Source organism: Manacus candei, unplaced genomic scaffold (genome assembly GCF_025592945.1).
Source record: "Manacus candei isolate 608988 ecotype Guabito, Panama unplaced genomic scaffold, ASM2559294v1 h1tg000051l, whole genome shotgun sequence".
NCBI classification, from domain to species: Eukaryota; Metazoa; Chordata; class Aves; order Passeriformes; family Pipridae; genus Manacus; species Manacus candei.
The window spans coordinates 4,483,387-4,497,336 of NW_026138099.1; the positions used below are offsets into that span (position 1 = coordinate 4,483,387).

Below are 13,950 nucleotides of genomic sequence, written 5' to 3' on the forward strand. Positions count from 1 at the left end.
CCACTGGCAGTCCTTAAGGAGCACTTCGTCACTGCACGAGCAGTATCAGAAGAAGCAGTCTCCCCCTCAGATGTTGCCCCCCCGGGCAGATGCCAGCTTCCCGCCGCGCCCCCCCCGCCCGGGCGGCCGGGCAGGATGGTGGGAGCACAGGAGGCGCTCGGGGCCGAGACACGCCCCCAGGGGACGCCCCCGACCGCGCCCCTCGCGCGGCGCAGCCTCGCTCGCCATAGGGCAGCTCCGGTCACGCGGGGCGCGGGCGGTGGCGCTCTCGCGAGAGTTGCGGGTGTATGTGGGCAGTGCGGGCGGAAGTGCGGTCCTTTCCCGCGGCGCCGAGGCCTGAGCAGGATGAAGGTGAGGCGGCGCCGGGCCGGGACGACGCCGTGGGGGGCCCGGGCCCCCATGCCGCAGATGGCCCTGCCGCAGCCCACGGGGCCGCCGCCGCCGGCCGATGGTCCCCGGCGGCGGGGCTAGAGCCCCGCGGCGCGACGGATGGGAATGGATTGCCAGCGGGCGACATGGCGGCCGCGCGGGCCCCGCTCCCTCGGCCGGGCCTCTCCCGACACCGGCCAGCGGAGCGCCGGGCTCCAGAGCGGCCGCTCCTCGCTCGGAAGGGCCTTGCGAGCGAGAGGCCTGTGCAGCCGGTGGTGGGGCCTGGCGAGGAGTGGCTGTATGCGCTGTTCTCTGGCCGCGCTCAGGAGCAGTGCCGGGATGCGCCCCCCGAGCGCTGCGCTCCGCAGCAGCACCAGGGGAGCTGGGGTCACCATCACCCAAGAATCACCCATGGCAGGGGCCGCTCTCGTGAAATGTTTTTAGTGGCTAACACGGCCTGTGCTTACGAGGGGGTTTCCAGGAAGAGGAGGGCACAGATTTCTGCTGCCCTCACCTTGTTCTGCTCGCAGTTCCGTGATTGAGCTCCGGCTGCCATAGTCAGTTTTCTGTGCGACTGAACGAGTTGTGCAGCCCAGAGTGGCCGAACACAGTCCTCCCTGGCTCGGCACCCCGAGTGCCGTGGTGATGGGCTGTGGCTGGTGAGTGTTCGTGGAAGCAGGTGGGAATTACAGCTTTCAAATGTCGAGATCAAACCAGCAGGTAAATAAATACTGACCTTTTGTTAAGATGCCTCAAAATTTTCAGCCGTATCTGTCTTTTTTTCTTACCGTTTTCTGTGGTAGCTCAACATCTCTTTCCCAGCCACTGGCTGCCAGAAACTCATTGAAGTGGATGATGAGCGCAAGCTGAGAACATTCTATGAGAAACGGATGGCCACGGAGGTCCTGGCTGATTCCCTTGGTGAGGAGTGGAAGGTAAGTAACGCAGAAGGGTGTGTTAGAGTTATATTTGACGAGCTTATATTACCAAATTTTCCAATACGCAGTTGTCATGATACAGCGGTTGTATGTTGTACATTTGGCAGTTATCTTGAAAGTTTCTCTTGCTATGTATGTACAGAATTAGTGATTAGGCTAGCCTGTTCTGGTACTTTGATTTATCAAAATAAAATTTTTTCATTTTTCTTCTTTAGAGCCTTGAGTTTTGGAGTTTCTTGTTGCCCTTTGCAGTACTTTCTTCATATGAATGCTGTCATGGTATTCAGGACAAATTAAATCTGCAGTGTAAAACTGCTGATCCTTTCTTTACTGAACAAGCTGGAAACTGACTTTGTTGTGCTTAAACTGTTGCTAACACATGGAAAAAAGCATGCTAGACCTGATGGATGGGCTTGGAATAGTTCAGTGGTAATACAGACAGTGCAGCTGGATTTAAGGAAGTTGATCTTTTCTGCTGCCACCTTTGCAAGGCAGGCTATAAAAGCTTTACTTTTTACCTCTGTCTCCCTACTCCAGACAGTCTTGTGTTCTATGCAGTTTTCCAGTTTGTGATGATAACAGGCTTTAGGTAGGTTTAGATTAAAGAAAAGCTAGATAATTATGGACAAGATTTTGTGTGGTGTAACTTTAACAAAACTACAAATGGATAGGAATCACTAAATGTAAATTCTGGTATGCAGAAGTATTTTTTACATCTTTCAAGTAAAATTCCTGGAGCATTGCAGAGGTGTTGGTTAAAGCAGTTGTTTGCAGTGGCAGTAACAGTGACTTCTGCTGAATCAGGGACACGGTACTTCATTGTTTAGAGCATCCACTGTGTTGTGATACCTGCTACTTTTTGAGGTAATAGAGACAAGGGCAACTAAGAAGTGTGTTTCTGTTTGTCCTAGGGATATGTTGTCCGGATCAGTGGTGGCAATGACAAGCAAGGCTTCCCCATGAAGCAGGGTGTCCTGACTCATGGACGTGTCCGCCTTTTGCTCAGCAAGGGCCATTCCTGCTACCGCCCCAGAAGGACCGGAGAGAGAAAGCGCAAATCCGTTCGTGGCTGCATCGTTGATGCCAACTTAAGTGTCCTGAACTTGGTCATAGTGAAAAAAGGTAAGAGGCTGCATGAAACAAGTAGAAGTAGGCAGTAGCCTGCTTGCTAGTGGCTGGTAGGTTGTGTGGAGCGCAAATGCAGTCCCAGCTTTAGAGTGTGAATGTGTGTCTTGAGATTGCCTCTGGGCATTGCATTCTTATAATGCTAAAACTGGTCACTAAAGGACTTTTTATTGCTGCCAGCAATCTGATCATGTTAAACCAGCTGAGGGTAGCTGGGGTGGTGCTATTGGCAGGTGAACATAAGGATTGTATAGTATTATCTTGAATTTTTATGTATTTTAAATTTAGGGTTTTGCTACTGAAGCTGGTGCTCAGTAGATGTAGTGGTAATTGGCATGTTTAAACTTGCATTCTCCAAGGTGAAAAGGACATTCCTGGGCTGACGGACACAACTGTGCCCCGTCGTCTTGGTCCCAAGAGGGCGAGCAGGATCCGCAAGCTGTTCAACCTGTCTAAGGAGGATGATGTTCGCCAGTATGTTGTGAGGAAGCCTCTGAACAAAGAGGGTAAGAACTGCCATTCTTCAGTTCTTTGGTTTCTCGTAATTACTGGCAAGAGGGTGTCCAGCCTGCTGCAGTGAATGAAGCACAGTTAATAGCAGGTCCAGGAGTTTACACTCACTATATTTAAGCTTTGTCCACTGCAATTTGTGGAAGAGTTTCTTGGTTGCCTCATTTCTTTCACCCCTCTCTTCCCCTTCTGTTTAATTTTTTTTAGTTTTTCACAGTTTGTTTTTAAATGTTTGATAGAATCTAGACTAATATTCTAAGAATAACCCAACAGTAGTTGTTATTAGAACAAGATTAAATACAAGGTGGAACATTTTTATGTTGTGGGGGGGAAAAAGCAGTTAGATGGTAAGATTTTTCCCCATTGTTTATGGCAGTCTCTGAAATAAGCTTTTATTGGAAGGGCACTGCTTTGCTTACTGTCTGTCTCTTGTAGTGTAAGAGACTAAGTTTGGGTTCTCTTGCCTTTGATCAGGGAAAAGGAAAAAGGTGCAGATTTTTAGCAGAAAGGACACAATAAAACGTGAGGCACTGTGAAAGTTTGTTGGGGAAAAGACTGCATCATAGGAACTATTTTGTCCATTTAAGAATGTGATCCTGGTAGACATCAGACTCTTGCTTGTGACTGCTCAAGTCAGTCAGCACTGAGTAGTGAAATTTTATAGATTTCTGTGGTGGTGTGGGTTTTTTGCCCATTGTGGACTATGTAGATCTGGTTTTGGGGGGATAAACCATGTCAAACCTGTGTAAAATTGTAGATAGCTTTTTAACACTGAAAACTGTTCTGAAAAATAGATAATGAGTACCCTTACTCTTAAAACTTTTAAGTCTAGGAGGAGTTACTACAGAGAGACCTGCTGAGAAAGTAGGAATTAACACCTGATTGCTGATAACAAATCATAAGCATTAGGACTGTGTATTGTTAATGCTGCATCTTAAACTAATTGATTATTTTTCCCATAAAATTTGTCAAGATGTTGAACTCCATATAAGTTGCTATAATATGTAGTACACTAAATAATGTTATCATAATAGTAAATGGAAGTTACTCTAAAGATTGCTAGATAAGGCCTGTGGCCTCTTTGGAAAATAGTCTGCCACTTCTGATTTGTTATACTTTTTTAGGAAAGAAACCCAGAACCAAGGCTCCTAAGATCCAGCGGCTGGTGACTCCTCGGGTGCTGCAGCATAAGCGCAGACGCATTGCTCTGAAGAAGCAACGCACTCAGAAGAACAAGGAGGAGGCAGCAGAATACGCAAAGCTCTTGGCCAAGAGAATGAAGGTGCGTTTGCCATTTTAATTCAGCTATATACATAGCTCATACCCAGAATCAAGGAATTTTGTAAACTTGACTGTATGCTTATAGGTGCTCTGTACGTAATTCATTTTTAATAAGAGTGCCTAAACATGAGTATAAACATAGCTGGTCAGTTGGGGGGTTTGGATATTTCTGTCTATTTCTGCCAGTCCTAGTGCAATAGAACTTAACTAGGCCCATTAGTTTAATTGAGAGCTTATTTTGAAGAAAACAACAAATAGTTACAGCCTGTGAAAATAACTTCTTCAGTAGCACTTTTAGTTCAATGAATCCTAGTTTAACTCAGATGCTCAGGCATTTGAGTGATAGTGTGGAGAAACAGGATTCAGCAGTTGTTCTCAATGGAAGATAACTTGGCAAAGAGGTACTTGTTTGGATGAGTTTTTTCTCTTGCTCCTAAAACTGCAGTACTGCTGAAGCAGTACTGTTGGAATATTTGGCACAATAGTTACTAAGTTTCATGACTTCAAAATGGAAATAAGAATAGATACACCTCTCATATGTTGTGAGCTATTATTTTGGATGCATACTGTTTAAAGACATAGGTCTGTACTGGTTTGGATACTTGCAGAATTCTTCTGATCTGTGAAGAAGGGAGACCATTTTGCTTTATTGACTTAGGGAATCCATTCCTCCAAGCTGTATTTTCTCTAGTTTGTTTGTTTGTAGATATTTGAAGGTGCTTGATTAAGTGTAACATCTCTGTACTCTCTTCATGCTTTTAGGAAGCCAAGGAGAAACGCCAGGAGCAGATTGCAAAGAGACGCCGGCTTTCTTCATTGAGAGCTTCTACATCTAAGTCTGAATCAAGTCAGAAGTAAAGATGTACATGATATTAAAAATAAACCCTTTTTGTGGTTAACTTTCAGTGTGAGACTTTCTAGTGCATGTCGTTACCAGCCATCTCTTAAATAGTTCAGACTAACTGCATCACACAAACCAAACTGGAATCACAAATCTTGGTCTTGATTAAATTCTCTTTGAGAACTTTGTATCTGTCTTTAGTGGGAAGTTCTGGTTCGTAATCAACTTGTGTATGTGCATGGATGTTACTACAAGTAGGATATACCTACAGTGTCAAAATCCTGCATGATGGTTCAGCAGTGCTGTGGGCAGAACTCAACTCAGTACTTATTTCAGTGGTTGGTTTGTGGGTATTTTATTAGTGTTTTTTTCATCCAAACTGCAGGATAGTGTTGACATATGAGAAAAGTGTGCCCCTTGCTTTTGGTACTGAGTGTAAGACTGGTAAAATTTACAGCCTCCAGCTGATTCTTGGCAGAATGAAGTGCAGTTCTGACTGACTGTAACAGGGTCCCCATGGAAATGGTCACAGCCCCAAGCCTGCCAGAGTTCAAGAAGTGTCTGGACAATGCTTAGTCAAATGGTTTAGTGTTATGTAGTCCTGCAAGGAGCAGGAAATTAGTCTTTATCCTTACATGTCTGTGCCAACTCAAGGTAGTCTAGGATTTTGTAGGTATTGCACCATTCTGCTCTTGAAATCGATACAGAGCATGAGTAAGCCAGCAGTTAAAAGGAAATTTAGAAATTTCACTTAAGGATTAAAAACTTTACAGTAGCCTCAATGTATTCAGACAGTATTGGGTAATGGGAACTTGGCTCTAACTTAAAAATACATGTTCAGTCAGTCCAGACTCAGACAGAGGACCTAGATGTGTCACCAGCACTGAGGGAGAAGATCACCATCCATGTGCTGGCAGTGCTTAGTTTAGCTCACCCAGGACACTTGGCTTGCTTTGCTGTGAAGTCAGGTTGGTGTCCACCGGGAACATGAGGCCTTTCCTTGCTCAGCTGCTCTTCAGCCAGTCTGCTCCCAGGCTGCACTGGTACATGAGGTTAATTCCTACAAAGATGCAGGACCTTTGTGGTTACTTGCAGACCCCATCAGTTCTCCAGCTTGACAAGTTAGTGACCCTTCTCTACTCCTCTTGTAGACAGCAGAAGTTTGTTACCACAGAGGCGGGGAGAACTACCACTAATGAGTACTCTGACAGTAGCTTTGAACATGTGAAGGATCAGAGCTTCCTTAAGCCAGCATCTTCTGCTATTGCCCTTTATACCACCACATTCCCTCAAATTTCCCACCTGATTCTGGCACATGAGGTGGCAGTTCCCTCCTCTACAGCTTCAAACCCAAACTCTGCTTGTGCTTCTCTGGGGATTCCTCAAATGCAAGCTTCTGTTCCTGTGTTAGCATCCTCCATCCTTCAGCCTCCTCCCTCAATATGCCACATGAAGGGTAACATTGGTGTAACATTCTTAGCAATCAGCATTACTGAGTGGACAGCAGTGAGAAAAGCAGTCAGAAGAAAACACAGAAAGTCAGCAGGATGCTGACAAGATTACTGAAGTTGAAAAGACTTAACTTCTTCAGCTCTCTAAAAACAGGCCTGAAAAGATGAATTTATGAGTCTTCTCCACATGTACCAGTTTGTTCTATGTGTACCAGTCTCTTCAGAGTGAAAAGCCTTTAGGGTCTGGTATTCTTATTTTTACTGCCAGAATAATGAAGTGACTGCCATACATGAGGAAGTTTAAAAGATACTCGTAGTGAACGTGAAGGCCTGAAGCACTTGTAACTGGCAATTCTACTGCTTAAAATTTCATCCCAGCCTCACTCCTGTTACCACCCCTGCCCAATTTAAAAACAAATATCCTGGAAACTGCATGTAAACCTGCAAGTATGACACAGGAGGTCCACTGTTGCAAGCTAGGATGCATCAACTAAAAGCACCACTCTGTGCCCCCATTATGAAGTCCCTCAGAAAACAGAACTGTGAAGTTCAACAAGCAACCTGTTCCTACACCCCTTGACTAACAATTCTCCTGGTCAGCAGAGAGCAGCAGGATGCCAGGGGCCATAGCTTTCCTGTACACAAGATCTTCATGGATTCTGTCTCCCTGAGCCTGTTTTTTGACTCTTGTTACCTCTGCTGATCCCCACTGCTTGCTTAAGCTGCCACAAAGCCATCCACTTTCATGAACCAAATCTCCACAAATGAATCCCATCTTTTATTTCCCTCTCCCCCTGCCCCTGTGCTTTCCCACCATTCAGAAGTCACTGAGGTACTGTGAAGCAATGACTTAAGAAGGCAGTCAAAAGTCTTTGCTTTTGTCCAGCTATAGGCTGAATTTGCATTTAAGGTTAAATTCTGTCAAGCGTGTAAGTTCCAATAAAAAAAAAAAGATGAACAACTGAAATTTTTTATACAGCATACATACATATTTTATTTTGGGAAATACATTAAAAATTGTTTCTTAGTTTAGAATACACAGAATTCAGAATATGCAGTGCCCTTTTAAAGTCAATTTTTTTGTCAAATGTACATAAAATATTATAGAGAAAGAGTTGTTAATTAAAGCACAGTAAATAGATGCCATTTTTCAACAGTTCAAAACAGTCTCTAAACCAGTGCAAATTTTATAGCAATAAACTTCCCAGCTCACTTAATAAATTCATAATTTATTCACACTACATCATTTCATCCTCACTACAATACAGTCTAAGCTCCTAAAAGGAGTTTGATGTGCTTCTAAAAAGCAGCAAACAATCCCTTTTATTTGCACCCTTGGTTGATGCAGACTGAAAGAACAAATAAAAACGCCATCTGTTTCTCTCATCGTATGCATTACAGTATACAGCACAGGAGAGCAGAGAACTAGAGTCCAACCATTTAGTTTCAACACTTAAAAGTTACAAGGGTGTTTGTTTCTTAAAAACATAATGAAAAGCTGATATACAGAATGCATTTTAAAGGTTTCTATTGGTTAAAAGAAAAAAACCCCACCTTTGTTGAAAATGTATAATTATGTGAATAAGATGGCGTGCTTACCATTTGATGAAATAGAAGTTATCTGCATTGAAATAATTGTTTAATTAAGAGTTTTAAAAAGAGAAAACTACTGAGTAGATTCTTGAATTACTTACATTTTAACAATTGGTTTTAAAAATATAATTTCTATGATCTAATTTAATATACATTTTGAAAATATCCCCTATGTTGCAGTTATTCAAGGAAAGCAGTAAACTCAATGAAAGGTATATTCTTCTAGCTGCAGCAATACAAAAAGCCATTAATTCACAGTTAAAATGGAATAAAATTACTCATTCACAAGTGCAATGTAGCTTGAGCTTAAACTAATGTGAAATTCTGCCAGGAACAAGACTAAGTTACTTACAAAACAAATTAAATTAGTTTGAAACACATATACTAAATAAAATATCTTCCATTATAATTGTACTGTATTGATTTATATAAAATGTGAAGACAGGGTATGACTATAAGTAACATACAGATGCTTCTAGTAACATGTTAAGGCTGTAACCAGTTACTGTGCCAATACTGCAGCCACATCAGTCTCCTATACCTAAGGGGGTTTCAATGTTTTTAGGTTTTGGTGATGCACGAGCATATAATTCATAAAGAAGAACTTTGTAACTTAGGAATCCTGATTTTAAACACTCATTTGTTGTTTTAATTCTACAAAAAACAGCTATTTTCACATGAGCACACAAGCTACATATGTAACTGTTTTATAGCTGGGTGAAAGGTGCAAGAGAGACTGTTCTCAGCATAACTGACTGCCGTTCAACATCCTTAGAACAACAATGCAAGGAAGCTTCTCTTTGGTAATTGGTATTCCAATATAAACTTCCTAAGTTCTGGGGCAGACCTGAAATTCATTGTTTGCATCCACATATGTAATCAGATCGTTTTACATCCTCACTTTGAGCACACATTGGAAGTTTTGAAGTTAATGGTGATTTGAAACGTTTTTTTCAGGTTATAAGTGAGAATTCCAAAATACACACACAGTATTTCTACTGGAAAACAATGGAAAACAGAACTAAAAATCAAGCTTTTCCTTACCCCTCCTTCACAACACTTTGCCCAGATCAGTCACGTATTATGGACTGAGATAAATCTGGATTCCTAAGAGTGAGATGTCAAACAAATTAGAAGCATTTGTAGGTAACTAAGTCATTCCCACAAAGCCCAAGAAGTTCATACTGTCAACTAACTTGCAAAGAAGTGTGCCTTTAGTGCCCAAATGTCAGAAAAACAAAAGTGTTTGCAATACACTCACAAAAAACTTCTGAAACTTTTCCCTGCTTATTTTTGGCCAGATTTTCAACTATATGAATATTGAGCCATGACGAGCTATTTTACTCTATGACCTTTTCTTATGAAGGAACTCACAGTTCCTTCAGCATTCAAATTAGGGAAGCCTACATCTCAGAAAGTTTGTGTAGGAAAACCTGCAGTCTCCACCTATTTGCAGGAGACCTAAAAGTCAGGAAAACCAGCAAGTGCCATTATGCATTTAAAAGGCAACAAATCAATTAGGAAAAAACTACTCAGTTCTTAAATTCTTTAAAATTTTTATGAGCTCTTACTTTTTTTTCCCCTGATAGAAGCATCTTCTGAAATGAAACTTAATAAATCACTGTCAGAGACCTCCCTTTTCATTTGAGCTATGGACTACATTCAAGAACCAACTGATTAGTTAGTCATTAAAAAATAAACATTAAAAACTCCCCATTAAAAGGGGTAAGCTCTTACTTTTTTCATTCTATATTAGAGAATCAAGTCCAATATGCAGATTCAAGATTTCATGCAGGACTTCTACCACTCTGAAATCCACATGCATACAACAGGAATAAAAGTTAATTTGTAGTGTACTAAAATGCCAATATGCAGTAGCAAATCAAAGTAAGTTCAGTCCTTTTCCCCCCAGGCTTTAGTTTTGTTGGGGTTTTTTTTGTTTCATTTTTTAGTGTATATACCTGGGAAAAGTAATATTTAGCACTAGACGTTATGACACAATCAGCTTTGCTGTCTTTACAACACTACTACCTGATAAATTTGTATTTTCAGCAACAGATGAGAAAGCTGCTTTGAAATGAAAGTGATGTGTTTACAGAATTTAGTTCATATAATATTATTTACTAAGTTTTAAAACTATTTGGATGCCACCAATTATCTAAAACAGCACTCACTAGACAGATTTTCCTCGTAATTTTATGAGCTGGGATAATTTAAGGGTAACAACAACTTGATTCCTTGCACATTGCATCACAAAATCACACGGCTCGTCCATTTAACACTAAAAAATAGTCTTTGTGTAGCTGTCTGCTGAAGATTAAAAGTATAGAGTTATACAGGAAAATGTGCTCGTTTGATTTGTAGAAGTATTAAGTTGTTTGGATGAATGCTTTAGACAGACTTTTACTTTAAAAGGACGGAACCATGCAAGTCAATTATGTAACAGGAAAAGATGAAGAATCAAGGCCTACTCTTCCATTGTGATGTAGGTCAGATATCAGCAAGCAACTATGCATAAACCCAAAGAATAAAGAATAATTAGAAAAAAAGGTCAGTGTATGCTTTCTCACTTTTAATTGTTGAGAAAACACAACAGTTTCATCAGGAGAGAATCTGTCCAGGTAATATCCCCATATAAACTTAGGATCAGCACTTATAGATAAAATAGAAGGCATCAGTCTATGATGCAAATGTATTTTGTCACAAATAGTGCAAATCCTTTGTTTTATTTCATGAAAAAATAAAAGTTGATTTTACTTTTTCATATAAAAGCTGTTCCAGACAGATCTTCATCCCTCATCATTTTCAAGAATGAAAATTTTTAACAGAGTAGTATAAAGTAAATACATTCATACCCAGATAAAATTAATATTTTAGCTATGCTCCTTTTATACGCTACAAATCTTCTCTTTTTTTTCCCTCTAAGAATTATTCCATCATAAACCCCAAACCATTAAATTTCAGCAAAAACCTGGAATAAACCTCATCATATTCTTCAAGTAACAGAACATTTAAACTGCTGACCAACATCCAGGCTCTCCTTGCTAAGACTATGTCTACTGTAGTCAGTTAAATATGTGAAGTAAGGCAGTGTCTTACCTACCACAAGCAACCCAAAAGATGAATCCATCTTTTCAGACCATACACGTAAGCCCTTCATTTCTGCTAATATACACCTTGAAGACCACACTTATAAATACATTTTAATTGAAATATTGAATTCGGACTATCAGTGCAAAATAATTAACCCACAGGCTAGCATGAAACCTAGGGGAGAGGGTGATACAGAATTCAAGGAAGACACTTTTTAAGCATACATGCATACAGTAAAAGCATAATTTTTTTCAGACAGTATCTGTTGCAATCCTTATATGTATCCTAATGCCATTTGAGCTTCTTATTTATTTCTTTAGAAAAGAAATCCATTTCTGAGAAGCCTATCCTTCTTTTGGAGAAAGAGGCCAGTATATTTACAGGATCTTATATTATGTCATATAGAGAATAAGGAAAATTAAGTCTAAATTTCTGTTTTTTCACAACTACAGACATACATTATGAAAAGGTCAGCCAAAGATAATTTAAAATACTGAACTGGGACAACTGCCAGGAGAAGGGTAGCTATTTTAGGTATTGTGATCTGACTAAAGCACTGCCTTGCAGCTTCCAATTCAAGGTTTCAAATATTTACATTCACACTAACAAAAAGATCCCTCTTTAGGTAAAGGTCATTTTAAAGAAGCAGTAAAAAAATCTACATATTCTGTGGCAGGAAAAGTGATTCATTAAAATACACAAACACTGGTGGCTCTTAAGAAAGTTACAGACCATAGGCTGCTGTTTAATTATCACCTTTTTGAAAAACTTGATACTGTATGGGAAAAATCTGAGTTAATAAAAAGAATATAAAGGGGCAAAAAGATCAACCACTGAAAAAAAAATCACCCTATTAATATTGTTTTAAAACATTCTGATGTACTTTACAATGTGTCTCATGAGATGAAAGACAAGAATATATTCTGCAGCTCAATGAAATTTCTTTGACAAATTGCTCAATTACCACCATTTGGGATTCAAAGTGTATATATCACCATTTTTCTGGTTTTTTCATCTCTGCTCTTGTCATTCTGAAGTTTAGTGCATGTCTTCCTCATTTTTATATAAATGGTGCTCCAAAGCACTTCCTGCAACACTCAACCCTGCTGCTTGGTGGAGCATCTATTTTCTGCATCTTTTCAAGAACTTCCTTTGGTAGTTTTTTAAGTGCAAGTCTGTATTCACTATCAAAGACCTCTGAAATAGAAAAAGCATAGCTGAGGTTATTTAAGAAACACTGTACAGTGCGCACTACTGTTCCTATAAAGTGCTTTTGGTCGTTTCTATATAGTAACAAAATTATCTTCACTAACTAGCTGCTGATTTTTTTTTCCAAAATGCACCTTCTCACAGGACCTGAAAAGCATCTTTCTAAGACGTATGACATCACAATACATCACAGTGGATACCTACTGCTTCTATCACAGTTCAGTTTCCCTGTATTTCCCCTATTACATCCCATAAGGGAGTCACTGTGTTTACACAGTACCAAACAGAAGACAGGGCAGAGCAGATCAGCAGGGCCTGGGCAATCAGGTGGTCAGATGACATAGGTCTAATATGTGGGTCAGAGAAAGATGGACAAGACTGGAAATAAGCTTTCATACATGAGGAATTAAAACTTCAAGCTAATACTCTACTCTTTGTTTAAAATAACTGATTACTGGTTTCAAACGAAGTCAAAATTAATGGCCCCACCTGAATTACATTTACGTAAAAGCAACTCTTACTTGAAGACTGACAGTCAAGTACTTTTCATTAAAACACAACTGAAAGTTAGAAATTCATGGATGAAAAGTCAGTTTTATACCCTAGTTTTTGTGTAAAATATCAATACACTCCATAACACAGGCACTGTGCATTTCAGAGTATTTTTTTACTTACCAATGTCAATGTTTTCTCTCCCAAGAGACACCAGAGACAGGAAAAGAATTTCCCTGTAAAAACTCCTAGGGGAATATTTTGAAGGCCAAGTTAATGAAAGCATCAACTGTCCTAAGTCTACAAAGTCATTACTGAAGATGCTGATCTTCCATTATGTAGTTTCTGCAACTGTTCTGTTTAAAAAGTGAACCATCTACATGACTCCCAGCTTTAGGTTTTCTAACGCCTGAATACTTTGACTTATTGCAGAAAGCTACATTGTTGCCAATCCTAGCAGTTACATTTTCTATGAAAAATTCCCCTGCCAAACATGCCATAAAAACTTCAAACAAACAAGAAATCTGAAATTAATCACCACTTATTTATTATTTAACAACTTGTTCCTGCCTGAGGGTGAAGCGCTAGGTGTGGGTTTATTTCAGATCATCCATATTTTGATTTTTTTTGTTTCAGGATGTCAGGATCTATCTCACAATTAGATAAAAATGAATAATCAGATATTAATTTTTCCCCCTGTGGAAGTCGTAAAGTTGTTTCTCTAGGTAGATTAGTTTCTGCTTCTTTTTAGTAACTACAAAACACAGAAGCAGAGATGACTTAGCATGACAGACTTCAAACACGGTAATTTACTTAGAGGTTCTTCTGTACAAAGCCCTTGAATTCCAGTGCAGGTGACAAAATGTACCATACAAGGATTATTTAAGTGTCTCCATTTGTGGATCATGCTGCATCTTCTTTTCATAGCCAATACTGCAGATTGCTAGAATTTCAATAGATATAAATAGGGAGAATATTCTACACACTGCAACAGGATGCTGTACGCTACATTTGTATTTATCAATTTACTACATCTGGATTAACACTA

At 40.0% G+C, this 13,950-nt stretch overlaps 2 protein-coding genes across 7 annotated transcripts in view; one reads left to right on the forward strand and one right to left on the reverse strand.

Annotated features, from left to right (window-relative positions):
* Positions 1-120: 120 nt before the first annotated feature.
* On the forward strand, positions 121-5,122 carry RPS6 (ribosomal protein S6). The gene is made up of 6 exons (XM_051801497.1): positions 121-351; positions 1,173-1,304; positions 2,219-2,429; positions 2,792-2,938; positions 4,067-4,224; positions 4,986-5,122. Exons 1-6 carry the CDS (start codon positions 136-138, stop codon positions 5,079-5,081), a joined length of 960 nt encoding a protein of 319 aa, XP_051657457.1. The 5' UTR covers positions 121-135; the 3' UTR covers positions 5,082-5,122.
* A 2,360-nt stretch (positions 5,123-7,482) lies between these two features.
* DENND4C (DENN domain containing 4C) overlaps positions 7,483-13,950 on the reverse strand; it is a 69,840-nt gene continuing 63,372 nt past the window's right edge. For all 6 annotated transcript variants that reach the window (XM_051801323.1, XM_051801325.1, XM_051801321.1 and 3 more), the window contains 2 exons: positions 13,086-13,150; positions 7,483-12,398 (listed from right to left, as the gene is read on the reverse strand). In XM_051801323.1, coding sequence (XP_051657283.1) covers positions 12,262-12,398; positions 13,086-13,150 — 202 coding nt within the window. In that variant the 3' untranslated portion in view covers positions 7,483-12,261. The remainder of the gene's footprint in view (positions 12,399-13,085; positions 13,151-13,950) is intronic.

Coding starts and splice junctions, on each gene's coding strand:
- RPS6 (XM_051801497.1), top strand. CDS start 136: ATGGTGGGAGCACAGGAGGCGCTCGGGGCCGAGACACGCCCCCAGGGG. Junction 1,305..2,218: donor CCCTTGGTGAGGAGTGGAAG/GTAAGTAACGCA, acceptor TGTTTGTCCTAG/GGATATGTTGTCCGGATCAG. Junction 2,430..2,791: donor CTTGGTCATAGTGAAAAAAG/GTAAGAGGCTGC, acceptor GCATTCTCCAAG/GTGAAAAGGACATTCCTGGG.